Source organism: Aspergillus sclerotioniger, assembly GCF_003184525.1.
Source record: "Aspergillus sclerotioniger CBS 115572 chromosome Unknown BO94scaffold_8, whole genome shotgun sequence".
NCBI lineage: Eukaryota > Fungi > Ascomycota > Eurotiomycetes > Eurotiales > Aspergillaceae > Aspergillus > Aspergillus sclerotioniger.
In genome coordinates, this window is record NW_020290998.1 from 1,094,854 (window position 1) to 1,122,513 (window position 27,660).

At 52.5% G+C, this 27,660-nt stretch overlaps 10 protein-coding genes across 10 annotated transcripts; 7 read left to right on the forward strand and 3 right to left on the reverse strand.

Annotated features, from left to right (window-relative positions):
• Positions 1–22: 22 nt before the first annotated feature.
• alkB (oxidoreductase, 2OG-Fe(II) oxygenase family) lies at positions 23–1,631 on the forward strand. Its single transcript, XM_025607295.1, has 3 exons — positions 23–218; positions 276–611; positions 678–1,631. The coding sequence occupies exons 2-3, from the start codon at positions 323–325 to the stop codon at positions 1,484–1,486; spliced, it is 1,098 nt and encodes a 365-aa protein (XP_025469706.1). The 5' UTR covers positions 23–218; positions 276–322; the 3' UTR covers positions 1,487–1,631.
• A 754-nt stretch (positions 1,632–2,385) lies between these two features.
• On the forward strand, positions 2,386–4,312 carry gmdA (putative general amidase GmdA; the record flags this gene model as incomplete). The annotated part of the gene is made up of 7 exons (XM_025614443.1): positions 2,386–2,661; positions 2,726–3,147; positions 3,171–3,399; positions 3,440–3,547; positions 3,610–3,657; positions 3,714–4,128; positions 4,188–4,312. 7 exons carry the CDS (start codon positions 2,386–2,388, stop codon positions 4,310–4,312), a joined length of 1,623 nt encoding a protein of 540 aa, XP_025469707.1.
• On the reverse strand, positions 4,082–6,654 carry BO94DRAFT_564665 (cytochrome P450). Its single transcript, XM_025614444.1, has 4 exons — positions 6,055–6,654; positions 5,707–5,982; positions 4,188–5,645; positions 4,082–4,128 (listed from the first exon to the last, which is right to left on the reverse strand). Exons 1-3 carry the CDS (start codon positions 6,229–6,231, stop codon positions 4,479–4,481), a joined length of 1,620 nt encoding a protein of 539 aa, XP_025469708.1. The 5' UTR covers positions 6,232–6,654; the 3' UTR covers positions 4,082–4,128; positions 4,188–4,478.
• Positions 6,655–6,997: 343 nt separating this feature from the next.
• On the reverse strand, positions 6,998–10,470 carry BO94DRAFT_533421 (glutamine amidotransferase subunit DUG2). The gene is made up of 6 exons (XM_025611323.1): positions 10,000–10,470; positions 9,816–9,941; positions 9,635–9,766; positions 9,035–9,586; positions 8,798–8,984; positions 6,998–8,748 (listed from the first exon to the last, which is right to left on the reverse strand). Exons 1-6 carry the CDS (start codon positions 10,231–10,233, stop codon positions 7,055–7,057), a joined length of 2,925 nt encoding a protein of 974 aa, XP_025469709.1. The 5' UTR covers positions 10,234–10,470; the 3' UTR covers positions 6,998–7,054.
• A 2,097-nt stretch (positions 10,471–12,567) lies between these two features.
• Positions 12,568–13,986, forward strand: BO94DRAFT_544668 (uncharacterized protein; the record flags this gene model as incomplete). The annotated part of the gene is made up of 2 exons (XM_025613193.1): positions 12,568–12,627; positions 12,694–13,986. The coding sequence occupies 2 exons, from the start codon at positions 12,568–12,570 to the stop codon at positions 13,984–13,986; spliced, it is 1,353 nt and encodes a 450-aa protein (XP_025469710.1).
• Positions 13,987–16,982: 2,996 nt separating this feature from the next.
• BO94DRAFT_461477 (putative salicylate hydroxylase) lies at positions 16,983–18,581 on the forward strand (the record flags this gene model as incomplete). The annotated part of the gene is made up of 6 exons (XM_025607927.1): positions 16,983–17,023; positions 17,114–17,213; positions 17,263–17,320; positions 17,371–18,109; positions 18,158–18,489; positions 18,538–18,581. 6 exons carry the CDS (start codon positions 16,983–16,985, stop codon positions 18,579–18,581), a joined length of 1,314 nt encoding a protein of 437 aa, XP_025469711.1.
• A 994-nt stretch (positions 18,582–19,575) lies between these two features.
• On the forward strand, positions 19,576–20,831 carry BO94DRAFT_533424 (arylamine N-acetyltransferase family protein). The gene is made up of 2 exons (XM_025611324.1): positions 19,576–20,006; positions 20,077–20,831. The coding sequence occupies exons 1-2, from the start codon at positions 19,639–19,641 to the stop codon at positions 20,642–20,644; spliced, it is 936 nt and encodes a 311-aa protein (XP_025469712.1). The 5' UTR covers positions 19,576–19,638; the 3' UTR covers positions 20,645–20,831.
• Positions 20,832–21,148: 317 nt separating this feature from the next.
• On the forward strand, positions 21,149–22,531 carry BO94DRAFT_622744 (uncharacterized protein; the record flags this gene model as incomplete). Its single annotated transcript, XM_025617099.1, has 2 exons — positions 21,149–21,343; positions 21,396–22,531. Exons 1-2 carry the CDS (start codon positions 21,154–21,156, stop codon positions 22,529–22,531), a joined length of 1,326 nt encoding a protein of 441 aa, XP_025469713.1. The 5' UTR covers positions 21,149–21,153.
• Positions 22,532–23,035: 504 nt separating this feature from the next.
• On the forward strand, positions 23,036–24,784 carry BO94DRAFT_533425 (vanillate O-demethylase oxidoreductase). Its single transcript, XM_025611325.1, has one exon. It carries the CDS (start codon positions 23,051–23,053, stop codon positions 24,749–24,751), a length of 1,701 nt encoding a protein of 566 aa, XP_025469714.1. The 5' UTR covers positions 23,036–23,050; the 3' UTR covers positions 24,752–24,784.
• A 794-nt stretch (positions 24,785–25,578) lies between these two features.
• BO94DRAFT_533427 (uncharacterized protein) lies at positions 25,579–26,394 on the reverse strand. Its single transcript, XM_025611326.1, has one exon. The coding sequence runs from the start codon at positions 26,085–26,087 to the stop codon at positions 25,650–25,652; it is 438 nt and encodes a 145-aa protein (XP_025469715.1). The 5' UTR covers positions 26,088–26,394; the 3' UTR covers positions 25,579–25,649.
• Between the last annotated feature and the right edge of the window lie 1,266 nt (positions 26,395–27,660).

Below are 27,660 nucleotides of genomic sequence, written 5' to 3' on the forward strand. Positions count from 1 at the left end.
ATCCCTGGTGGGGAGCCAAGGCGGTCAGTGGCGGCTGTACACAAACAAACCTCGCGCGTCCCAAGGCGGTGAGCGCGTGCCCAGCTGACCTTTTTGTCGTGGGTTCCAACCCGAGGCACCGCAAACTTTCCTCTGCCTTTCCGATCGATCCAATATTGTCGATCGCTTAATCCTTTCATTCCAATTCCAATCGGGCCACTGGCAGAGAGTCTGGACGGGCACGTAGCAATGCAATAGTTCGGATTTTGCCTACGTGGACTAACCCCCGGCTGCAGTCTATTGATTGATCTATGAGTTGTCATAAGCTGCATACCCGATCTTGATGCCGCATATCAAAGACCTCAACGCTCATGAGCGCCCGCCCGAGGTCCTCAAGCAGCGCTACAAGAAATACCAAAAGTCTACCCTCTCGGAAATAGATTCCGATGCTGGCATCATCGATCTTCAAGCCTTGGACCCTCGGAATCTCCCGGAGGAGATCTCTTTAACGAAATGGATCTCTAGTGCAGATCTCCGGCCAGTCTACGACCAATTCGTCGGCCCAAGCAAGGATATGCAGGGCGCTTTGCCTGCTAAGGATATCCCCATTTTCAGCCATCGCTCTGTCTCTGGTCAGCATTATCTGCATGCCTGCTCTTGCAGCACCCGCTTGTAGAAAAATTGTTGACGTGCTGTAGGTTTGCAGGTGGTCCCATCGCTGCTTCCACCAGCAGTTCAGGTCGAGTTATTGTCTCGATTGTTCCACCGGGACTTGTCCAATCCGCGGCATCGAACCAATCTTCACCTGCACTATGATATCACCTATCCTCGTGCGACGAGCAGTGGTGAAGCCCAGCCGGTTGAATCGGGCTCAACCGAATCCTCCCTAGTACGCGATTATCCTCCATCCTTCTTTGGAGATGATCCAGCCCGTGTCATAGAGCCTATAGACCCCAATGTGCACAGACCACTTACTGTCCAAAGCATACTGAACAGAAAGCTACGTTGGGTTACTCTGGGTGGTCAGTATGACTGGACCGCTAAGGTATATCCTGCAGAGCGCCCTCCTGAGTTTCCTAACGATGTTGCGAAGCTCTTGAGCGCCATGTTTCCAGCGACTGAGGCTCAGGCAGCCATCTTGAACGTCTACTCCCCTGGTGACCATCTCAGCCCTCACCGCGATGTCAGTGAAGAATGTGATGTGGGCTTGATCAGTGTCAGCTTTGGTTGTGATGGTTTGTTCTTGATCAGCCATGACGACGGGGAGCACTGCGAAATCATTCGGCTTCGCTCTGGGGATGCTGTTTACATGGATGGCACCTCCCGTTTTGCTTGGCATGCAGTGCCGAAAATCGTGCCTAATACTTGTCCTGAGTGGCTTGCTAATTGGCCATCATGTTCACATGGCAGTGCAGCTTCTCAATACGAGACCTGGAAAGGATGGATGGCGGGCAAAAGAGTCAATCTAAACGTTCGACAAATGGAAATCGTGAAGCCCCACGACTGATTTCCAAGGCGATCAGATACAATAAGAAACCAGTGATTGGTTCCGTACTTTGAGGGTCATAACTCGAAATAATCCCAATGAGAAGGCCCGTGAAGTCGGCCAAGCAACGCAGTGCTTCAATCCGTTGGAACCGATGGCACTGTTTGATACCGCGGACTACTGGGTTACGGGCAGTCCTGCCCTTGAACCCAAGCTGACAAGACTAGTCATGCTAATGGCTCTATGGAGTGGTCTGCCTATGGTATAGATACTAAACGATGGCCTTAGGCCTGCTCGTTAGCCCATCCATGTCATACGAGATGGAGGTCTGTCTTGCTGTGAGCTGTAAGCGGGATGATATAGCTGGCATTCGTAGGATTTTGGACCGGCGAGCTGGCTGCCAGCTTGGTTATATGTTGCTTGACGGAGTATATACTAGAAAGGGCGTATATAGTTGTAAATAATACATCATCCCAATGGTGGGTGCTGCATAAAGTCTCAAACCGCGGAAACGATTCCGACGTGCAACAAAGCGGGGTTGCAGCTGACCGGCGGGCCATCTGGGGGCTTTCCTCCAGATACTCCTCGGCTTCCCCCTCTTTCCTCCTCCCAGCTAACACCATGCTATCTCCCAATCTTATCAGGATTCCGTGTTACTGTCCTATCTGACCTTCGCTGAAACACGGCCGAGCACAAGCCATCTCTGAACGCCAGACAAAGTGTTCGGAGGAATGGATGATAAGCAGATAATCTGCGCGATTGGCCCCGCTTGCTGCAATCCCCGCCTGAAGATGAGATAGGATAGGTAAGACAGCGGGATGATCATCCCACCAGACGGACAGATAAGACCGAGCCTACCACCATTCCCTCAGCTCGAACGTCCATCCCCAACCCTCTTTAAACCACCACCGCAGTCCAAGATGACAATCCCGACCTGGAAACAAGTCGCCGAAACCAAGCGCCAATCCACCCTCGACGCCATCCCCGAGAAATGGCGAATCAAGGGCCCCATCCCCTCCGCCACGGAGCAGCGCGACGTGACAGGTGCCTACATTCAGCAATTCCTGACGGAGCGCGAGGCTGAAATCACCGAGACGGACGCCGTGGGGATTGCTGAACGCACTACAACGGGCCAGTGGACAGCCGTCGAGGTGACAGAGGCGTTCTGCCATCGTGCTGCGCTGGCGCATCAGCTCGTACGATCCTCCCCAAAGACTATGTAATTTGAATGATTGTATCGAAATCTAACAATGGAAGCAGGTTAATTGTCTCCACGAAATCTTCTTCGACAAGGCCCTCGAAACCGCCCGCGCTCTAGACGCCTACTTTGCTCAAACCGGAAAACCACTTGGTCCTCTACACGGCCTGCCCGTCAGTCTGAAAGATCAGTTTCACGTCCTAGGTGTAGAGACCACCATGGGCTACGTCGGCTGGATCAACACCTTCCAAGGCATCTCCAACGACCCCCGTTATCTCAATCACGAAAGCGAGCTAGTCAAAGAACTTCGCGCCGCCGGTGCCGTTCTCTACTGCAAGACCAGTGTGCCCATGACCCTCATGTCTGGTGAAACTATGAACAACATCATCAACTACACCCAGAATCCGAAGAACCGATTCCTGACATCGGGAGGCAGTTCCGGGGGTGAAGGGGCGCTGATCGCGCTGCGGGGATCGCCGGGCGGGTTTGGCACGGATATCGGGGCAGTATCCGTGTTCCGGCCGCATTCAATGGCCTGTATGGCATCCGACCGTCGGTGGGGCGGATGCCCTACGAGGGAGCAGCGAACTCCGGGGATGGGCAGAATGTGGTTTTGTCTGTAATTGGACCTTTGGCCACTACAGCGAAGGGGTTGACGTTGCTCTTTAAATCGGTACTGGGGCAGAGTCCATGGTTGGGGGATCCAGGGGTGTTGGAAATCCCGTGGCGGGAAGAGGTGGAAAAGGAGACGACGGGTTGGTCGAGGGGCGCCGGAGGGGTTGGCCTTTGGAATTATGTATGATGATGGGGAGATAGAGCCACATCCGCCGATCAAGAGGGCATTGAAGATTGTCGAGGATACGGTAAGGGGGTTGGGACATCGGGTGAGTTGCGTCGCGATATATCCCCGGTGTTCAATGTGGATAGTGCTAACGTCAATCCCCAGCTCATCAAATGGGAACCCCCATCTCACCACACAGCCGCGAACATAGCCGTACGTTATACCTCTCCCAAGCACTAACATACCAAATAAAGCTAACACCACCCCAGATGCGAGCATACGACCTCGACGGCGGCGCCGACGTGCGTCACAACTTCGCTCTCTCCGGCGAAACCCCCCTCCCCCAAGTAGTCATCGACACCACCGGGTCCCCGCAAAAGGTCGCCCAGGAAATCGCCGCCCTGAATGTCGAGAAGCGCGAGTACCAGAAACGCTACCTGGACTACTGGAACAGCACCACCCAACTCACCGGCACCGGACGGCCCGTCGACGCAGTGATTTATGCCTGTGCGCCCCATGCGTCGTGCATCCCGACCAAGTACGCGACGGTGGCGTATACTTCTTTCATCAATGTGTTGGATTATACGGCTGTCGTGGTGCCGGTGACTAATGCGGATAAACAGAAGGATGTTGTGCAGGAGAGAAAGTATTTGAGTGAGTTGGATAGGAAGACGGATGGGGAGTGTGAGTTATTCATTTTCTTATCTTCTGCAATATTTTCGGGATATACTAACCAGATATAGATGATGCGGACGTGTATGATGGTGCACCGGCTGGGATTCAGCTCTTTGGACGTCGTCTCCAGGAAGAGAAGATTTTGGTGTTGGCCGAGTATCTGGGCGAGAAGATCAAGAAAGCGACTGCTTGAGTGGAACCCGTCACCCATTACTCTAATGGCATTATAGACATTAAGGGACATGGAACATTGATTGTGAGAATAAAAGAATATCTATAACAAAGTACAAGAATATATATAGTCAATAGTCAATAGTCAATAGTCATGTCCTGAAGCCTCACTGCAGTTCATTCATCACCTACCACCCCTCCAACGGAGTGATTCTCGCCCGAACCCCATCCTTAGGACTCACTGTCGCGGCTTCACGGAGGAGAAGCTTCGCATTAGGATCTTCAAGTTCGAATTGAAATTTTCCCACAAAGGCAGCGAGCAGACACGCGAGTTCTGCTTTCGCAAAGCCCTGTCCGATACAACTCCGCGGGCCGTGGAGGAACGTCAAGAAGGAGTAGTTACTAGTTGCGCCGCCGGTGTTCGCTCTTCCGGGGCCGAGCCATCGGTCTGGATTGAATTGGTCTGCGTCCGGGCCCCAGAGGGTTTTGTCGTGGTTGATCATTGCGGGGACAATATGGATGGACATGCCCTTTTGGATTGGGTGGCCGGCGAGAGAAGTATCTCTGTTGGCGATGCGGATGGTGATTGGGACGGAGGGGTAGAAGCGGAAGACCTCGTTGCAGACGGCGTTGAGGTAGGGGAGGGAGTCGATAGTGGTGGCGGAGATGGGGTCAGGGTTGTCGATGGAGATGGAGGGGAGATTGGCACGGATTTCTTCGCGGAGGCGGGTTTGGACGTCGGGGTGTTTGCTGAGGGCGTAGATGCACCATTGTAGGGCGGAGGAGGTGGTTTCGTGGCCGGCGGCTAGGAAAGTCATCATTTGGTCGAGGAGTTCTTCGTCGGTGAAACCGTCGCTTGAGAGGGCGACGGAGATGATGTCAACTGCGTCGGTGGTTTTGTGCGTTTTCTCGCCATTGATGGATCCACGGGCGTCGCGGATCATTTGAAGTGCGACGTTGCGGATGTATGCGGAACTGGAGGCGATGTAGCGGTTGCGTTTGAAGGGGAGTTTGTGGACGAGGTGGGCGGAGTTGAAAATCAGTCCGATAAGGAAGATGCCTTTCTCGAGGGGCGTAGGGGGCACGCTGTTGATTTTGTGGTAGTGTTTTGCGAGCTCGTTGTTGGGATCACGGAGAGAATCGAAGTCTCGATTCATCCCGGCCAGGCCGATGATGTCGAGGGTCGCTCTGCCGGACCAGGTTGCTACGCGGATGACGTTGTCTGATGGGTTTCCCCGGCGGCGCAGGTCTTCTTCTATGAGTTTCACCATCTCAATGCCTTTCGACCAAAAGATTGGATAGAGATTCTTGATATGGCGATAGGAGAAGGCGGGCATGAGAAGCTTCCGTTGGCGCTGGATGACGTGTGAGTAACGCTGCGTGTGAATAGAGTGGGACTGGTGTTGTGCAACCTACCTTGTGCTCTGCGCCTTCTACCAAGAGCACACCATGTTCCCCGGTGATACGGCCAAGCGAGCGCCGCACTAACGGTGGCTTCTCGAACTCGTATGCTTTTTGAACGAGGAGTTCGCTCAAGGCTTTGGGGCTTGTCACTACCATGCGCTCGATATTGCCGGCCATGTAGAATCGGATCAGGCCGTCGTTCGGCACCTCGTTGTTCCACTGGCGCATTCGCTCGAACTGGTCCTCAGGCACAAAGGTGGGATGGTTGCCAGTGAGCCATGATCGGCTCTACATAGATAGCATTATTAGCGACACTTGGTCATGAGTAGTCAAGCCTAGGATGGCAAAAACTTAGCTTACCGAAGGGGTAGGGATTTGCTTGAGAGGGGTGAAGTAGACAGGATACAAAGCCACACGATAGAATAGTCTTAGGAGGATGGTGATGGCAGATAGTATAGCAAAGACCGTAAATGTCGACCGGAAGTAAGTGTATCCAGCGATGGCCAGGTGAATAAGATTCCAGGGGATTACCGCCATGGTGGGAGCGATCGGATGTTCGTTATCGGATGCACAGGCACAGGCACAGGAACAAGTTCGGCCAGATGCCTACCCGATCAACGGGATTCAAGCTCAAGTTCCGGGGGAGTGCAATTAGATCGGAAAAGAGAAAAGCTAGGTAGAAGGATAAAAAAAAAGAAAGTACGGCATCAGGTCCGGCTTTATATAGAAAAGACCACAATAAGCCAACGTCACGAGCCGGAGATTTTGAATCTGGCCGTTGCGGTAAGCACCGCGAGGGTCCAGCTGGCTGGCTCCCCTCGCGGCCTATGAGATGGCTGGGAGGCGTGGATGCTTCGATGGATCCCATCACAGCCACTGGGAGCGGGGGGGGTTGGTTTGTGGGAATGGGATAAAGCGGCACAACTAGGGATTAGTTAGCTTTGTCGAAGCCTAGAAGGATGCAGCCGTGAGCAGTTCAAATGCAGAGGGGAGAAACGTCATGAAGTAAAAAAGGGAGAACCAAGCCGGTTGGGGGGGAGGCTGCTGATTGGCGGCAGGGCACGTGGGGTCGGTAAGGGAGACGCTCCCTCTCGGGGAAAAAAGTCACTTGCAGCCACTAGTAGGCAGTAGTAGTACTGCTAAGTCTAGGTATGGGATGGTAATTGGTAGTGCGTAAGAAATACTCAGAATGGCCAACGGCTGGGCCCGCAAGGTTCACCCGTTTGGGTAATCCATTCGCTGTTTCAGCCTTGCCGAGATGACCACTTAGAGTACCGTGTAAGCTTTGTAAAATGTAAACACCATCTCCATTCTCCACTTAGATATTATTATCCTCTCCATCTATCGACTATCTATCTACCTACAACCTCTCCGGCAATTTCGAAAATACGTACCCAAAAATCTCCCGGCTTTTGTACAGATTCTCCACCCGCAACCGTTCATTGTAAAGATGCGCATTGTCGCTGGCCTGCCCACACGGTAGGTTCGCCGCCGGCGCCGAAAACTCTTTCTCCAGGAACCGGATGGTCGGGATCGATCCGCCCTCGCGAATGTAGATCGGCCGCACACTGGACCCGGCGCGTTCGACCACCGTCGCACCGGAAGCTTTCTCCCCAGCCACGTTGGGAGCTGATGTCCCCGCCGGTTCCTCAGCGACAGGTGCCCCCGAATTGCTCGCCAGGGTAGATGACGTCGGAACCGCCGTGCTCAGAGACGACCGTTGACGCGCTGCTTTCTCCGCCGAGGAGGTCGTCGTTGACATGATGATCCGGTCAATGTGCGATGCCAAGCTATCGGCCGAATCTTTGCGCTGAAGACCGGACCGCTCCTTCGACCGCTTGGCGCCGGTCGTCAGGTCAGAAATCTCGCGTTGAATAGGCGGAAATGCGTATTTTTGAGGCTTGTTGCTGGGCGACCACGCAGCCGTGATCGCCTCAGCCAGGGTCTCGAATATCTCATTGTCCGGGTCTCCCAACCAAGGATCCGATTTGCCCGTGATCTCAATGGTCAGGTCATTCTGCGAGTCCAGTCGGTCAAACTGCTCCTGTGCGTAGAGAGTTAGGTTGGTGGCCACTTCGTCCGCTTCCTGGTTTGGTACAAGTCGGATGGACAGGCTGGCCTTGGCTTTGCGAGATATAGTCGTGGTCGCGCCCTTGCTGCTGCCTGGCACCTCGACAGCATGAATGGTGAGAGACGGCTCACGCCAGCGATGCATGAGGGACTTGATGAGTGCTTCACTATCAGCAATTTCGGGGTGGTGCGGCAGGAGAATCTCCGCAATCGCGGTGTAGCGTTGCCTTTCCGTCTCGGTGAGTGGGAGAACCGGTTTTTGGAAACCCGGGAGGTTGATGCGGCCCTTGGACCCAACCAAAGTGCCCAGGAGCATGGTCAGGTCTTTCAATGGCTCGTCGAGCAAGGAACTTCCATCAATACCACTGTGCAGATCAGGGTGATCACTGGTTACGACGAGGTTGGCATGAACAACTCCACGCAGGCCGTAGGTCAGGCACGGGTTGTGGTCATCGAGCCAGTAACTGTTGGCCAGCAAGATCCAGTCCACCGGACCAATTTCCGGCTTGTGCTTGCGAACTGTTTCGTGGAAATTCTGGGACCCAGATTCTTCTTCGCCTTCGATCAGGAAGACGACGTTGCAGGGGAGCGCCTTTTGCCGCGCAAGGTCGGCAGCAGCATAAAGGGCCGCCAGGATAGGTCCTTTGTTATCCGACACGCCGCGACCGTACAAGAAACCGTCAATGGAGGTCAGTTGATAGGGATCCGTGTTCCACTTGGCCCGGTGAGCATCCGCTCCGACGACATCGTAATGCCCGTAAAACAGGATTGTTTTGTCGACCTTGTTCGGGGCCGTGGCGGTGAACCGTGCATGCACAATTGGATTCGTATCCTCTCCGGTAGTCAATAGATTGGTTTTGGCGCCGAGGTAGATGCAGTGTCGACGAAGGAATGCAGCACCCTGGTTGCACTCGCCGGCAAATTTCGGGCTTGATGAGATCGTTTTGAATGCCACAAATTTGGACAGGCAGTTGACCATTTCATCTGAGCCGGTTAATACGGACAATGCCTTCTAAAGCTTTCGAGGTCATACCATTGTTAATTGGAGGCTGCTCGGTCTGCGCGCGAGACACATCCGTCAAATCCCAAATACCGACAGTATTGTCGTTTCCACCGCTGGCGTAGATGTAACGATCCTTGAAGCGACCGGCCGACGATGCCAGCATGGTGCCTCCATGGGCCACCCAGCTACCAATTTCCTCAAACCGTGAGTTGAACTTCTAGAAGCGGGTTAGTATGATACTCCCAGTCCAGGGTGAAGGCCACTTGCTTTGATGGCACCGTAGGAGTCTCCGCACACCGCGACGCCGTTGATGATATCGACTGCCCACAGGTCACCCGTATGCATGGAGATTCGCTTCACCAGCTGATGAGAGTCCAAATTCCAGATATTCAAGGAGCCCCCTGCAAGACCACAGTAGAGGAATGAGCCCTCTACAGCGATTGAAAGGACGGGGTCTCCATTTTGAAGCTTCGCGATCGGCGAAGGCACTGCATTGTCCTTGTCTTCGTTCAAGCGCCACATTTTGACAACACCATCGCCCGCACCGGTCAGAAGCACCTCTTCAGCAGGTGCCGACTCAATCAGCCCCCTCACTAGAAGCATGGTGTAGATGTAGCCATGGTGCGAGAATAAGCGGTGGTGGTCCCGCTTGAATGTGAGAACTTGGCCACCCGGATGAACGCCATCGGTGCCCAGGTCCGATCTAGGAGCACGACTACCATCCGGGCCTCGAGAATCAAAGAATCGATGGGTCCGTCTAGACAACTGAGCGGCCGAATGCTGGGTCAAAGCCGCGTCCGGTTGTGAGATATCACACCACTGACTATGTCAGCATTGAACTATTATCCGTAGAAGATCTATGAGTACCTGAATGCTGGTGTTTTGACCACCACAGTAAATTGTCTTCAGGGTGGACGAATACGCCACCGCGAAGATGTCACCCACATCATGGTGGGAGTGGATAGAATAAAGCCGGTCAAAGGTCCTCGTCGACCAAACCTGTGGGGTGTCAACATGGCAGGGGCATCAATCAGAGGGAAGTAATTACATTGACGACGGAATCTCCTCCACTGGAGAAAAGAAGCTCTCCATCCTCAGAAAGGAATAGATCAAGGACGCTCTCTTGGTGAGCATGCACCGAGAGAACCAGATCGTACGTGTCCAAGGACCACGCCTATGATGAGTTAGTGGGCGATCGTAAGGATGAGAGGATGATGGGGGAAGCCACGTACGACAATGTCTCCTCCCTGAAGACCCGCGAAAACGCATTCCTGGTCCAAAACCAGGGCTAGGACTGACCTACTGGCCTGGACGCGGTGGCCGATGCCACACCCCACCGGTAGTGTCGCGTGAGCTGAGTCATGAGCGAGATGAGTCGTCACGGAGCGAGGGTCGGACTCCCAGACTTTGGTTTGGTCATCGGTGTCCGATGTGCTATCGGATTCTACGTGTACTGTGTGGTCCATTGCTCCCGCAGCGGAGCCGGAAAGTCTCAGCTATGCTTCTTTCAATTGAGTGGACAGATCAGTGGTCGGCTTCACGTGATGTGATGCAGGATGCGAGGCTTGCGCTGATGGGGCTGGTGGATAAGGAAAGTAGATATGGAGAAGAAGGAGAGGCGTGTCAGAGAAAGCAGGCTAGCATCAATCAGGATGGGAGCAGAAGGAGTGATGCTGAGGGGATGCAACAGCGTGTTGATTGATGTGGAACAGCTTAATTGCTTCACCTCCAGGGAATGTCGTGATCGACCCGGTGAAGGTTGTCAAGGTGGACGAATCACCGGCGAGGAGAATGGTGGCCCCAGCGAGCGAAACTTGGCTGTGGCGGTGCGCCGGAGGATACCGAACGGAACGGAACATCCAATACTCACTTGGCTTCTCGTCGGGACCTTTCCAGCAACACGGCTGCTTGTCCCTGCAGTCCATGAGCCTTCCATCTCCTTTCGATTTGACCTTCGTCTCCTTCGACCTCCACTAGCGACGGAGTGGAGCAAATCACTTACCTCGGTTCCCAAAACAGACGTGCTATCAGCGTGTCAGTCACGCACAGCGACATGGTTCATCAGTATCTAATTAACCAGGCAACGTTGCTGCCAGCCCCGATGGAGGAAGCGGTCTTTATAGAAGGAGATTTGAATTCAGGGGTAAAAGATGGCATCTGATGGCGACATATGGAGGATATAACGTGGGAGTCTAGGAATAGATAACGCATCTTGACGCGCTTCGATCGAGCGGCGATCTGACCATTGGGGACGGGTTGCAAAGGGTGATAAAAGGGCCAGCTGTCGGCATCCGACGATGGCCGGCATTGGTTGGGTCGACATATTCCCAAGCATGTAGGGGTTACGGAGTATCTTGGCTACATGTTGGATTGGGTGGATGGAACGGAAAGGGAGGCGAGCTGGAGAAAAAGAAAGCAAGTCGATCACAATTATCAGCTCGTGGAGGACATGGTTTCTTCCGGTCGGCGTCAGCTATCTATGCCTATGGGTGCCTGCATAGTCCGGAGTATTATTATCATGGGAGTAAGTTGTATGAAGCTGGAAGGGAGAATGTATGGTATGGGAACCAAATCCATACCGGAAGACCCGCGGTCCTCCCGTGGGGCGACACCAGCCACAGTGGCGGTGACACGTGCGACCAATCACGATTGGCGGCATCACCGCCATTCCTGCCAATTCCTGCGGTCCTCAGGCACCCACCGTGAGATTTGGGCCACTGTCATGAACCCCTCCAGCATCAACCAAACTTAGTGGCCCTCCATCGGGGTCCGTTGGAGTTGGGACGGCCCTCTACGGCCGATGGTGGGAGGTGCCTGGCGTGCGGTGGTACCACCCCAGTTTCTCAAATCATGTTCCTCATTGCCTCAGTACTTAAGGCGAAAGGGGACGACATCAGGCCGCCGACTCGTCTGGGACCAAGTCTGCATCGTCGTCAGGTACTAGACCAAGAATCCCCTCCGAAGACCTCCCACGTCAGTACCCAAGCGCCTTCCCCGCCAATAGAGCATTTCCTCCGTGGGAGCGCGCCGTGACAGCAACGCAGTCTCCACGGATCCGTGCAGCCATTCAGATCTTGGAAAGCGATCCCTTTGGCGCATTTGTTGCCTTGTTCCCAGCTTCATCGACACCCAACCGGTTTGGATTGGCAAGGCGGATACTTCTCCTGTTCGTTGCTTTATGCCTATTTTAGGCGCCGCAGCCGGGCCTGCGTCCTTTTAGTAGAGGTCCCAGCCCCCTCATATTCGTCCCCTGTCTCTGCTCCGCGCTCTACTTTGCTCCCCTTGCCTTCCTTGCCTTGTGAGCCGTGCAAATCTCTTCCGTGGCGTGGTCACCCGCCTGTATGCTAGTTGGTTGCATCTTACCGGGCCTTTCCGCCGCTTATCGTTCATCGCCTTAAATCAATCTCTCCGACCACCACCACAGCTGAACTGCGAACTTTGACAGCAGGCATCAGCTTTTCAAATTCGCCATCGACCCCGTTATATCCCAGACTCCCGGAACTGCGATTTCCGTCAGTTCTCTCGACGCCAAGGCCTAGACCACAATACCGTCACTCCAAACTTTGGGATCGGGCCAAATCTCCACCGGGCCCTACTAGTGTCGATATTATTCCATTTTTATATCCGCTTGCCAGGTTGCGCTACACCGCTCGTCTTACTCTCGGTTCTTTGTGGAACTCCGGCTCGTCACTATCGATGCTTCTTCCTATTTGAATGTTCGCTGGGCGACATCTCAATCGGAACAGAATCAATTAACATAAAACCGGTCGAATTCAAGTCAATCGAGATTCCCAGCTATCATGGCTCCCCTGGGTGAATCGATTGCCGTGATTGATAAATCTGGCAAGGTCGTGAGCACGGTACGTCATAGATATAATATCCTTCTGGCCCCATGGCATACGGTACTAATTCTCAGTGGGTGACAGAGCAAACACCTCTTTGGCGTGTTCAGTCAAGCCAAGAACGCTTATCGCGAACGCAAGGCCCAAGTTCAGTCCGAACGAAACGCTAAGATTGCCGAGAGAGAAGCGCTTAGGGCCCTCGAGAACTACCATATTGACGATGCGCCCTCAGTCGCATCCTCTCGGAGGAGTCGTTCTCGATACCACTCGGGCCGCAGCCACCACCCTCGCGAGGGCTCAGTCTACGAGGAAGACGTACAATGGCAGGACCCGTATGCAGATCCATACGACGGTCGGCCATATGAGATGGTCCGCCGCCACACTCACGATGTCGCCATGCGCGGGCCAGAGCGACCAACAACCAGCCGCTCGAAATCCGATGCTCATGTCGACATGGATCTAGCGTACGGTGACTTCCACCCGTCGGCCCTCGAGAGGATGCCACCTCCCGACCAGGGCCAACTTCAACGAATCGAGGATCCTGAATTAAATGGCCTCGTAAACAAGGCTCAGTGGCTCCTGGAAGAGGCTGACTGTATGCAACATTCTGCGACCGCTACTATCGCCCATCTTCAGAAGAACCCAGACGCCATGGCTGCTGTGGCGCTCACCTTGGCCGAGATCAGCAATCTCGCGACAAAGATGGCGCCATCCGCGCTATCGGCCCTCAAGACCGCAGCCCCCAGCATCTTCGCTTTGCTTGCGAGTCCACAGTTCTTGATCGCGGCTGGTGTTGGCATTGGAGTCACGATTGTCATGTTTGGTGGCTATAAGATTGTCAAGCAGATCCAATCTGCCACTTCCAATACCCCTGCCGCCAACCCTATGAGGGCACCGGCTGCCCCCGAAGAGGAGCCCGGTATGGATGATATGATGGAGTTCAACACCGAATGTCTGAGCACTGTCGAGATGTGGCGGCGTGGCGTAGCAGACGTCGAGGCCTACAGCGTTGGTACTTCCGTTGACGGGGAATTCATCACCCCTACCGCAGCAGCTATGTCAGGTATTGACGTGACTACTGCACGAATGTCTCGAGACCCGCGATTTAAGTTCGACGATGACCGCTCGACGACATCTTCCCGCAGATCTCGTCGGTCGCGCACGCATCACGAAAGCCCCCGGTCGGAATACCGACCGGAGTCGCACGCCGGTTCGAAGGCACCTTCGCGGATGTTTTCCAAAGCACCGTCCAAGGCACCGTCGAGGGCGCCCTCACATGCACCTTCCAGAGCGGAATCCCGTTACTCCGACATGGAACCGAAGCCAAAGGAGAAAAAGAAACGATCCAGCCGTCTTCGTCTGATGTTCACTGCGTGATATCAGCACTCCACTCTTACCTCTTTTTATTTAACGACAGATTGACGGATGATGACATGGAAATGTATATAATACTGTATCCTCCGATTTCGGATTATATTACGACGGGTTGGATATTTGTTTGGCGCAATTAGAACCGGCGAACACAACGACTGGTGGTGGTTTATGTTATGCTTATTTATGATCATTTGACATGATATTGTGGCACATATGGCGTTTGATACCACTTATGGTTGTAGATTGACCTTCATGTTTACTTTGACTCTACTACATATGTTCATACTGTGGTCCCTCGTACCCACGAGGCTTCATGGCGAAAAGTTCAGGTCTGAAAAAAGCACATATGGATTCATGAACCTTTCTTCCATCCTTCTAGTCAGATCGCTCTACCTTACTGCAACTAGCTACTTAACGCTTCTTCCGCAAGAAAATGTGCCCCAACGAAAAACCCATCCCTATCCCAATGACAAATAGGATCTCCACCTTAGCTGCCTACTATTAGTGTACCTCCTTCTTCTGGAAGCGTTCAGAAAAAGCAACCTGTCAATAGTCGGTTTCCCTCTTAATTCCTCCTGTCTGTACGGAGGACTCCTGCAGGTCATCATCACACGTATGTATGTATGTACATACATCACTAATCTGCATCCCCATGTCACACTACGTAAGTCATCGAGTACACATTATCACAGTCACCTTCACTTTTGGGGCGTCTTTGTATCGTCATCTTGCATGAGTCTTTGTGTAGCTCCTTACACAAGATGTGTGGGACGTGTACAGTGTGTTTGATTTGGTTTGGTTATGGTGTAGTTTTGGTATTGGGTGGATGTAATGTGTAACCTTGGGGGTGTTTGTTACGGCAGATGGAGAGGAGCGGGTGGTGGTGGTGAAGGTAGTGTCGTGGTTGTATTTGCTCGGGATTAGATAGAAGTGAAGGTTAGTGTGGAGTGGAATGTGGAGCGTGGGATGCAGGTTGTGTGGGGTTGAGGAGTCGGAGGACTGAATTTTGAAAACTGGAACTTGATTGAATTGATGAATGGGAATTGCTTTGATAATGGATATTGTGAGATGGAGCTGTGGCTGTGAGAGATGGGATTACTCAAGAATGGTCTTGATAGTGCTTTCCGTGGGTGTGGTTTGCCTGACTGCCTTGTTGTACGTTTGTGCGTGGATCTCCTGCTCTAAATCTGGGGGCATAGTAACTCCGAGGCCGATATGTATAGCCGTTTCAGCTACGTTCTGAGATGTCCTGAAACCATGACGTAATTTCGACATGGGGATAGGTAGTTTGGTTGAGCTCTGCCTACAGCGTTGGTAGAAAATGACTGGGTATTGCAATCCCCATTATCTCATCATGTTGTTCGGGATTCATCGATGATATCCCTTCCGCTATACCTGCCCATTGCAACCTTGTGCAAGTATAGCGCAGCTCGCCTACTTGAACAGAGGAAGGCGAGGTTGCTGGTATCCATGTAGCAAGCGAGGGCCTACGCCCATGCAAGGATCATGACTTGTTCCCGAATAAAGCAAACCCGCTGGTTCTTACCTAGCCTCGGAGTTTGACTGTGCGCCAGGGTAACTGGGAGAGACGCGCTTATCAACAAACGCATCTTAGGGTGGGCCGGGACTATAGACTTTGCTCGCAACGGTCACGCACGTTCAGCGTAGTTGGTCTGCTGCAACTTTCCGCCAATCGAAGTCCCAGCCCATTGGGACGGGAGTTGGCCAAGTCTATCACGGACCTAATAAGGACCTTCCGATTGCAGCTACTGCAAGGCTGTAGTTGCGACGATAGGAGGTCCGCAGCTAACCTAATGACATAGGAATCGTGGCATCATTGATATTTGTCAAACCAATTCGGCGCTGTCAATCGTCCGATATCGGGCGAGAAGAGATTTTCCTCAGGGACATCCGCTGCAGACGCAAATCGACCTTGAGGTTGCACAATCCTCGTATATGTAGGAGTAGAAGTCGTCACAATCCTGAAGGAGTAAGATTCGAGAACGATAGTGCGAGACTAGAGGTGTTGGTCATGCGGCCGGCTTATGGTGTGCAGCTTATCAACCGGGCCCCGGTGGCACTGCTGAAACCGGAGCTGCACTGCCAGAATCCTTTGTAGGTCCGAGAGACACGTCCCTTGTCATATCTTCTGAGACCCTAGGACTCAACTATTCAGGACCATAGATCAGAATTCTGACATGGAGAGTAGAATTTCGGCAATGGGGAGGAGAGTAGAATGCCGGGCAGAGGGGAACTGGCAAGAGCCGTGGCCGATGGGCGGGGAAGGCAGGCGTGACCGGGGCCGGGGAGCCCGGCAGATGGCGGGCGGCAGAACAGCCGGCGGAGCCCGTTAGTCATCTGCACTGGTCGGCAATGCAGGGCGGTGATTGGCTCCCGGAAACCGTTCGGCCCTTCGCCCGTTTTCTGCCTCTTCTGCTGCCTCCTGCAGCGGCTGTCTATCATCATATCATGCATCTGTAGCTGGAGGGGGTGGGGGCTTCTCCTCCTCCAGCTCAACCTGACCCTCGCTGGAGGCTGAACAGCCAGCCGACCTACCTCTCCCAGCTAGCCATCCAAAACCGACACCCAACAATGGTCCAATTGATTTGCAACAGGCCTATACTCACCGGGGGTGGCCGGCCGGCCTTCTCCTCGGTGGAGAAGCCATCTGAGGGGCTCACGCTTGCCGTATTCCCGGCTGTAGGGAAACCCAAGAATGTGTCTGGTTCAGGAAACCTTTATCAGGGCCTGCTTCCCCATCTTGATCTTGATTGTCTCTGGTTGTAGATTCAAGGAAATCCTCCCTGTACCTGAGTGGCGAAGCCTCCACCCACGGTTTGTGTACGGCCTAGATTCGCGTACTCCGTTAGCTTAGGACCTCCGAATTTTTATTTTTATCCTTATCTTTCTTTTTTCTCTCGTTTAATTCCTTCCGCTTCGACCTATCCTTGGCTTGAAATATATTCACTCGGATCAATATCTTGAATATTTCCATTAACATGGAGCAGGCGAAGACACCCCTGCAGGTGATTGTGGTTGGGTAGGTCAACCCTGTCCCTTGGACATTCTGCATGGTTGCTGACGTGATTCCAGTGCGGGTATGAAATCCTACTCATGAGCTTCCAAGCAGTAATGCATGTCTGACTCAAGCAGGCATTGGCGGCATGGCCGCGGCCCTGACCCTGGGTTTGCGAGGACATCATGTCACGATCCTAGAATCGGCACCCAAGGTGCGCATGCCAGCCACTCCGCTCATTGATTATTTGCTGACTCTCATAGCTCATGGAAGTTGGTGCTGGGATTCAGGTCTCTCCTAATATGCTGACGCTCTTCGATCGTAAGCCTCTGCTCCGTTCCCCTGATGATCGAGCCCATCTAATGAGTCAGGGTGGGGCGTCTCGCCGTTGATCCACGCCAAAGATGTTGCCCTAGAGCACATCCACGTGCGACGATGGGAAGATGGTAGCATTCTTGCTACCTTGCCGGTTAATAAGACCTATGGCCAACAGACGGTCATTCATCGTGCAGACCTCCACAACGCTCTGATTGAGCAGGCACTGGCGCTATCAAATGTGGAACTGCGTGTCAACTCACCTGTCGCCGAGGTCCAGTTTGACCCTGCAGCAGTGATCCTGGCCAACGGCACTGTCGTCGAAGGAGACATTGTGATTGCTGCCGACGGGATCAAGTCTCTGTTGCGTGGCCAACTGCTCGACGAATCCTCCATTAAGGCCATTCCCACGGGCGATGCAGCCTACCGAATTATGCTACCCCGCAGCGCTCTCGAAAACGACCCCGAATTGAAAACATTGGTTGATGAACCACAAGCTACTCGGTGGCTCGGACCAGGCCGTCATGTCATTGCGTATCCAGTACGCAACCATGAGATGTACAACGTCGTCCTGCTTCACCCAGACTGTCATGGCGTTGAGGAGTCATGGACGACCAAAGGCTCCAAGCAAGCCATGATAGACAACTACAAGGGATGGGACCGACGGGTTACGAAGTTGATCGACATGGTGGCAGACGACGACGTCCTGGAGTGGAAGTTGTGTCTGCACGCTCCGTTAAGAACCTGGGTCAAGGGTTCCGTGGCTCTCATCGGTGACGCATGCCACCCGATGCTGTAAGCCCCCTTTATAACAACTTTCAAGCCTTTGTTAATTATGTCTAGCCCTTATGTTGCCCAGGGTGCTGCTCAGGCAGTGGAGGATGCTGCTGCCCTGGGAGTCTTGCTCTCAACCATCACCTCACGAGCCGAAATTCCCACTGCGCTCGAAGCCTACCAGAAATCCCGGAAGCCCCGCGCAGAGACCGTCCAGCAATCCGGCTCGGAAAACCGCATCACGCTGCATCTGCCAGACGGCCCGGAGCAGCGCGCGCGCGACGAACAGTTCCGCGCCTCTTTGAAGAGCGGATCGAACCCCGACCGGTGGACCGATCTGGAGACGCAAAAGTTCCTCTGGGGATGGGATGCCGAAAAGGCGGCTCTAGATGTCTGGAATGGTGAGTCTACATGCCGTATATTCCGCCTTTATGTACTTACAACTCCAGAACTTCATGGCAACCATGTGTCCGAGCTGCGGCACCATCTGTGATCTACAACATATCACCACACGTTCCTTCTTCAACATGATTGGGATTAGATTAGCTTTGGCGTTTTCCTCAACGTTACGATTAGCGACTGTTACTTATGACACTGTACATACATCAATTGCATATAGAATGCACATACGAACTTTTCTATACATATATTTGCTGAACGCGATTGACGGTGTATTGGCAAACACGTTTGATTGGATGGTATATCGTAGGGTCTGTAGATGGGTGGCATGATACGACCGGCCTGGAAAAGTCCAAGACTTAAATGGAAATGGTAGTTCACTAATTCTTGTCAGTTGTGCTGTGTTGGGAAGACGCTTTGAGCTCACTGGGAAGATGGCCTCGAGTGAAGCTATTGAGAATAGTTTCGCTTAATGACCCACAGCCAATGGCTTAAATTGGTTTCAGAACGTTAGTCTCTTATACACTTAGTCATGGTAGTCAACTCGGCCAAGCCTACTATGAGAAATATATAGATCTTGATAAGTTGTATATAGTTTACACTCTGAAAATACTTAGCTTAGTGTGAAACCTAATTTCGTATTAATCCTGGTTATCTATGTTATCATTCAGTCAGCTCTTACTAATAATGCTGTGTTAGGTTTAATGATTTCTACCAGTTACCCAACATGCCAGAATTCAAGTCTTGGATGTGTTCTTATTCCGCAATCTATTAGCGATGACAGTTTTATAGCAAGTGCTTGGAATAATACAATCATAAGAGACGGAATGTAAAGTATTCTGTCAGCAAAAATGAGATGATCATGACATGCGGGGTTCTACCAGGAGAATATCAGACGGAGAGTCTGTATTACTGGTATGATACGGATATTTCTGTTACGCAACCTTTGACAGCTGGTATCTTAGGCGGGGGGAGATTCCAGCACGGGTATGGCACCTGTACCCTTCGGCTGGACCTACTCAATCTAATATCCATCAGTAGACTACTTCAAATGATTGATATGTGAGATGTTTCCCCTAAAAACCCCACGATTCACTTCCCATTGCACTTCTATACCCGCTACTGTCCAAAAGGGCAACCCTGCAATAAAGATGGAACCCAGTCCAAGTCTCACCATCCATCACCTCGATGCGTATTTCGAGCGCATCCAATTACCATCCCGATTCCGACGCAACCAGAACCCCCCGCTCAACCGGGAATTTCTAGCAGCCATCCAAGCCCATCACATCTCCCACATCCAATATGACAACATCGCACTGCACTATAGCCCAACGGCCGAGATATCCCTCCATATTCACGACATATTCCACAAACTCGTGGAAAGAAAACGGGGGGGATACTGCATGGAGAACAATCTTCTCTTGTACTATGTATTGAGCTTACTCGGATTCAACGTATATTTGACCGGCGCTCGTCTCCATCGGGACGCCAACAATCCCACCCCGGGTTGGTCGGGCTGGTAAGTCCTCTCTGATTCTCAGCTTAGTTCCCCCGTTTTCCCAACCAAATTGACCCTTGACAAATTGCAGGGAGCACGCCGTAAACATCATCACACTGACAGACCAAACACAACCCCCTTACATGATGGATGTCGGCTATGGCGGGGACGGACCAACCATCCCGTTGCCCCTAATTCACGAGGGACCGGCCATGGCCACCCCGAATATCGGCACGCAGGAAATCCGGCTCCAGAAGGGCGGACAGCAACCACGGAGCCCTGCCAACGATGCCTGGATCTACCAGTTCCGCAACGGGAGCGAACAACCCTGGCGGGTGGGCTATGCTTTCTTCGAACTTGAATTCTTCCCTCGGGATTTCGAGGTGATGAATTTCTATACGAGTCAGAATCCGACCTCGTTTCTTACGCAGCGGTTGCTGGTGATTCAATTTTTGCAGAATACTGATGGGAAGGTCTATGGGAAGATGATACTTGATCAGGACAAGTTGAAGGTGAATCGGAAAGGGAGGAATGAGTTGGTAACTGTCTGTGCTACCGAGATTGAACGGGTGGAGATCCTGCGGAATACGTTTGGGGTGGATCTTACTGATGAGGAGCAGGGGGCTATTTGGGGGAAGGCGTCGGCTCTATCTGCCTAAGGAGTAGTTGTAGAGGGGATGGTGCAGTTGGTTGGTTATAGGTTCCTCAATGTTGTTTGTGTTCTCCTGAGGTCTGAGAGTAGGGAGATTATAGAATGCGAGATTTGGAATTTTGGGTAGTTGAACAGAGACGGTTCAGCAACGTTGGAACATTATTTCTCTCCGCCTCTTCTCCAGAGAGTAACGCTATATTGTGATTTACTAGTATGAACGTTCACAAAAGAAATTGAGAGAACCCGGATCATTCTGATGGGATAATTGACTCCTGACGGGAGAGGTTACCTATTCAGTACAAGTAAAGATACTTTTATCACTTGTAGCCAATCACTTCCAGCCATCGCTCCCGCGCCCTCGATAGAGTATAGCGTAATTTGCCCCTGATGGGGCGGTGACTAAATAGTAAACGTTGTATACAACGAAACTAGTATTAGCAGTATCTACTTTTAAAAAGAACCAAGAGACCAGTTATCCCTTTCTTGGGCTTAACAGCTCAATCATACAACGCTAGAATGACCCAAAAAGTGAGTCGGCCACTTCAGAGAATGCTGAAGCCCTCTTCAGGGCCCAAAATTCGCATCCAAATTGACGGAGGTCCGGACTATGCTGGATATTACACGAACGGGGATCTTATCAAAGGCACGATTTCCTTCACCGTACAAGAGGAGACGCATGTTGAAAGTTTGGAGGTTCGCGCCGAAGGTATACATGAGCGTGGATACGCTCGTCGATGAAAGAAGCTAATGTGAGCTAGGCACTATCCGGACGGTAGTCTCCCAGAGCTCGTTTCCAAGTTCTTCGGGATTGCAGCAGAACTTTCGACTCGTTCATCACGGCCTTGACCTCGGTCAACGTATCTTCCCACGTGGCCAAGTCCACCATTATGACTTTGCTTTCAGAATTCCCGACCGACTTCCATCATGGACCTGCGCCAACGTCAATGACTCCCCTGAAACATCCCATTCAATGATTCCACCCACACTGGGCGACCTTGATCTGGAAGATCCAGATTCCACCTGGGGCGATGATCTGATGCCCAAAAATGGGATGATCTGTTACAGAGTCTGTGCCACCGCACGAGGATGTTCCACGGCAAGAAGTCCCAAACGACGTGCAATAAGCGTGGCTCAGCCCATTCGCGTTATACCGATAGTTGGGATGCAGAAATTCGATTTCGCCTGTCAATTGCCCATCGATATGGTCCAAAAGGAGGTGGCTATCAAGAACTCGCGACTGGGCGGCAGAGCCAGCGGCACACTACATGTCGAATGCCACCCGAAGCCTATTGAAGTGTATGGAGGCTCGAAGTCCGGCAATTCGACAGTCACTCTGCTCCTCAGTTTCTACCCGAGGTGCGAGACCGACTTGCCCCCTCGTCTTGGCTCGCTGAGAAGCAAGCTCGTCTCACACACAGCCCTTGGGGCCCGGGGCATGACTGCACCTGACTCCGAATCCAGCAAATCATGCTGTCCACCCAGTCAACGCTGCATTTACACCAACGATACTGTCTTTCCCACCCGGGACGTCTCGGGCATTCGTTGGAGTCAGAGTGATACGCGTATCAGAAGCTTCCATGATTCTACCTCGACGCTGCCGGTCGGAGCAGAGAAGCAATGGAGATCGGGTAATGACGTACCTAGTGACCAAGGCCTTTTTTACACGGCTGAAGTCACGCTTCCTATCATTCCGCAGGAGGGGAAAGTATATGTCCCCAGCTTCGATTCATGTCTCGCCTCGCGGTTCTATACGCTTGAGCTGGATCTCTCGTATCACTGCGCGAGGCAAGGTTTGAATCGCCCCAGGATCACTCTCAGCGTGCCTGTTTTAGTCCGGTGGCATGGAAAACCCCTGTCAATCTCGAGCGATATCTGTGATAATGCTGTGCCGTAATCTATAAGCAGAATAGCTATTTCATTAATTTAGTTGCACGGGGATATCTAGAATCACGAGGGATTGGATAATAATAAAGAAGAGGGATGAGCCTGTTTGCTTGAAGAGGCGGACTACGGGACACCAAACAGACCACGTACGCAGGTAGCGAACTGTGACTGATGACTAACTAGTGGGGTATGCACTCCATCTTAATACAAACAGTTTAATCCTATTGAATGATAGTAGTATATAACAGTCGAGGTGGCAGGGGAGGGGGGAAATGAATTGAAATGAAATGCCGAGGAGTGGTGTCCACCCGAAAAGTAGAAGAAAAATTAAATAAGGTTAAAGAGTGGACCATAATCAGTCCCAATCCGGTGAACGGGAACGATAGCCAATAATAGCCCACTGATACAATTACTGACAGCTTGGTCCGGTCCATAGAATCAATTGGGTTCGGATGACAGCAACTATATAAATGGATCTATCCACCACCACGACGTCTACTATCTCCTCTACATAATAAGAACCCACACAATGACACGCATCGAACCATCTCCATCACCCATCATAGCCATCCCACCCCCAACCCTCCTCCAAGAGATCCGCACCTCCAAACTCCGCCCATTCGGCCCTGTCCTCTCCGGCATCGACAAACAAACCCGGCCAGGCCAACTCTACGTCTCAACCATCGGGCTAGAAGACGACGAGCACGATCTAACTTTCCACGGGGGCATCGACAAAGCCATCCACCAGTACTGCCTGGACCACTATTCCTTCTGGGCAGATCGGTTTCCCTCACCCGAGGTTCGCGCGCGCTTCGTACCCGGCGGCTTTGGCGAGAACCTCGTCGCAGACGGCTGGGACGAACGAACCGTCTGCATCGGCGACTGGGTGCGAATCGGGACCCCTGGGTCCCTGCGCACCGGCGGAAGCAATGGTTGTCTGCTGGAGGTCAGTCTGCCGCGCCAGCCGTGCTTCAAGCTGAACCAGCGGTTCGGGATCAAGAATTTCGCTCCGCTCACTCACCAGGAGGCGAAGACGGGATGGTATTACCGTGTCGTCGAGGAGGGTTGGATCCAAGAAGGGATGGAGATTCGGGTCGTTCGTCGGAGGCACCCACGATGGTCGATCGAACGGCTGCATCACTATGTGCATCGTGATAAGACAGATTTGGCGGTGACGCAGCATCTCATGGCCATGGAGGTGCTGGGGGATGAGTGCAGGGATGTGTTCATCGACCGGTGGAGAACGCATCAGGAGAAGGAGGCCGCGGCGAAGCGTCCGCCCGAGACGTGGAGGAAGTTCCGGGTTGCGAGTCACAGCGCGGAGACTCCCCGTATTGTGCGTCTGGAGCTGAAAGCAGTGCGGCCATCAGCCCCGTCGTCGCCGCCGCGTGCCATCCTGCCTGGCAGCCATGCCCTGCTTAAGCTCCCTACCGGGTTGCGTCGGGCCTACTCCATCGTCCAGGGCCATATGGATCGCTTTACGCTGGGGGTGGCCCTGGACGAAAGCAGTCGCGGCGGGTCGAGCTATATCCACCAGTCTCTTAAACCGGGGGACATGGTCTCGGTGGCAGATATCACTCAGGGGCTACCGATCGACAAGATGGCGTCTCATCACATCTTCATCGCGGGGGGGATAGGTATCACCGCTCTGCTGGCGATGATAAAACGACTCAAGGACACAAACCAGGACTACCATCTTCATTATGCCGTGCGGACCGCCACCGACGTCGCCTTTAAACCTCTTCTTGCCGAGCTAGAACCCCACATCACCATCTACGACAAATCCCAAGGCCAACGCCTGGACATGACCGAGATCCTGCAACATCGCATCTGGAACAGCCACGTCTACGTGTGTGGGCCGCAGCGCATGATTGATGCCGTGGTCCAGACCGCCACCGCGGTAGACATGGCTCCTAGTGAGGTGCACTACGAGCTCTTCCAAGGGGATACCACCGGTGACCCTTTCACCGTGGAAGTCATCTCCCCGGACCGAAAGGCGGAGGAGCTGCAAGTCGGTGCCGAGAAGTCGCTTCTGGAGGTTGTGCGAGACGCCGGCTTTGAGATTGGCAGTTCCTGTGAGGTAGGAAATTGTGGTGCATGTAGAGTTCGCGTCCGGTGTGGACGGGTGCAGCACCGAGGCACTGCCTTGACGGAATCAGAACAGAGGTCTGAGATGTTGGCTTGTGTTTCCCGTGGTATTGGTCATATTGTTGTCGAGGTTGGTGAATAATTTGGAAACTGGATAGGTTTGTTTTGAATGGAGTCTAGAGGAGGGGGGGGGGGGGTGGGGGGGGTGAAACGTTAGAAATGGGGAGCGGTGCTATGTCCTCGGGATTAATGGATGGGAAAAGATGTACAGGGAAATTAGAGAGATAGAGGCTAATGACATCGACTATACTTAGTGTATATACACTAACACTATACAGTGAATACAATCGAGAAATGAGATATGATAACCTCTCTCTCCTCTCAGGCAAAGGATTGACGGGCTGGGATTGTCAGCACTAATACTTTGCGCTGAAATTGGCTGCTCTAGGTCATCCTTTCAACCTGGCTTCTAATGCAGGCAGGGTGGAGCAAATCCTACTACGCAAGGCGAGGATACTACCCAGTCTCTGTCTACTATCAATTGGATGCATGGGACCTTTCTTATGGAGGTCAATATAGAGGGGTGATGTAACCCTGCTAGATTTTAGTGTGTCCCAGGCACCAATCAACACGCTGTGAAGGCAAGGAAGCCGACCACATTCTTGCGAGCACGAGTCAGCCTGGAAGTTCCGCCAAAGTATGACTTCATATCTGACAGTGCTTGAGTCCCTGGGGGGAGATGTCAGGGCGTCTGAATGAAGAAAGAAGCACGGGAAAATAAGAATGACTAGGCACTGAGGTATCTATGGGGAATGGCTTATCGCAGGTCCATGCGTCAGGTAGTTGGTATCAATGAACAGGATTCATAACGTCATACTAATCCCTATCACATGATAGACAGCAGAGAACAGATACAGATAGATAAAGAGAGCAAGATTCGATCACATCCTTCTCAACTTCATCAAATTAGGCAGCACCATTCCCACAACCCAACCTTCCACACACCCAACATCACCTCTCCCCCCCCCTTCACTCATACTCTAAATACAATACTTGTAAGAAGTCGAACACACATGGCAATAATTATACGACAAACAAAGCGCATGATTATAGCAGCGCGGATGACTGCACGTACCACTGCTACCACAATGCGAGCAAGTGATATCCTCATCCCTCTTAGTGACACCACCACCAGCAGCAGCAGAAGCAGCAGCAACATCCTCATCATCACCATTAGGATTGCGCTCCGCCCAAGTAGCAGCCGCGCTGGCCAACGCCGCGTCCAGCTCCGTGCACAAAGCATCCGCCGCCACGGCGATGATCTCTTCGTCCGCCGTCTTGAGGTAGTATCCGCCGTTTTCGTCGTGGAGGAGGCCGTCGGAGTTGGCCCGGGCCAGGTCGTTGAGGGTTTGGCGGTCGTACATGATGGTTGCGTTCGAGGGGGGCGGGGTGTGGTACCGCGTGAGGTTTTGGGCCATGGTGGTTGCGAGGATGGATAGGAAGGTGATGAGGAGGAATTGCATGGTGGAGGTTGATTCGAGGGTATTTATATAGACTGGATGAATGGATAAAGGCGAGATGAGTCACGGTTTCGGGTATCAGGCTGAGCTTGGGCACGAGGAATAGGATAAGTGCTGTGGGATGGAGAGTTGATAACGGGAGAGTTGCTCCCTTTTATTCTTGAGTAACTCGGTAGGGAGTCGGATGAGGTAGCTAGCTAGCTATCTATCTGTCCATCTGTCTATCTATTTGGCTTGGTTATAGCGAAAATACTCCCCAAGGAACACATCGGCAGCGGTATGCGCAGAGGTCTTCCTACCAGGGCCGAGCCCGTCGGCGTAAGCTACGGAAATCCGGACTATGCGCTATCTATCATCACAATAAGATAGCAGAGATAGGCCGGATCGAAGCAGACTAAGATTAATTAGAGTCCCGAGAGCTTTCTGGTCAGAAATTAGAGTCGTCGAGGGTGCGCGGCTTTCTATGATAGATATATTAACACCGGGCTTTTGCACCCAATGAATGCTTAATGAACTCCTTGGGTCTTAGCATCGACCGTGAGCTAGAGAAAGGCTTATCAGAGGCTAATTTAATGTCCACCGGGACGTTTTTGATTTGTTAGATCGTATTCTTTTAGATTTTAGTCTAGCTTGGTGTTCCGCGATTTTCATTACGGTCTGTCCAGCGTGGTTTGGGGCAGAGATGGCCTCAATCTATTTTCAGAAGTGACCCGGGAGATTATATTGTTATCATACGTTTGATGACATAGGTAGGAATTGGTTGCAAGGGCATGGTGGCGGCGGTGCGAAGTGTCGTCGTGCCCGGAGTAATTCCTACCCTTTTCTTCATGGGTCATGGGTCATGGGTCATTTATCGCGAGGAGTCGTCGAGGTTTACTCGCTCCGAGGAATAGTAGTAGGTATCTAGGAGAGGGGCGATAGATTAAGAGAGGGGAAGCGGAAGGCAAGGCTGCTGGATTGATTTCCGTGCCTTTACGTAGTCGGGCTTATTGCCTCTCCATGAGCTGCCTCCTCCGCCGTTGACTCCGGCGTCAATTGATTCCTGATGGCTGGCGAGTGGTGAGTGTTCTCCTGAGTTCTCGGGCTAGTCTGGTAGTAGTTAATTGACACAGTATCTAGTCCATCCTCTCCATCCAGAGTTGGCGGGAACATCCGACCTGGCCGGGTTGTGCCCGTCCGACTGATGATAAGCCTTGCACGATCGGGGCCGGGCCGGGCTGGTGCCTCGACCGGCTCGGCGGGTCACCCTAACTTTCCTCCGACGGCTACTATATGGGAACTAGGCACTGCCATATTTGATGGGGGTTTAATTCCCTTTGATTAATTGTAGCAGGGGAGGTGAATACCTATGGTAGAGAGGCAAGCCAACATCGCGTCCGCCGGCCCAGCAGTGGGTCCAGGTAGACAAGGTCTTCCAAGTGGAGCTTTATTGTAAGTCGTGATACCTAGAATAGGTCCGCTTGTGGGCTCTTATTTCTCAGGATTAGGAAATGCCGCTGCAGTACACGAGTAAATCAATTGAATAAGATTG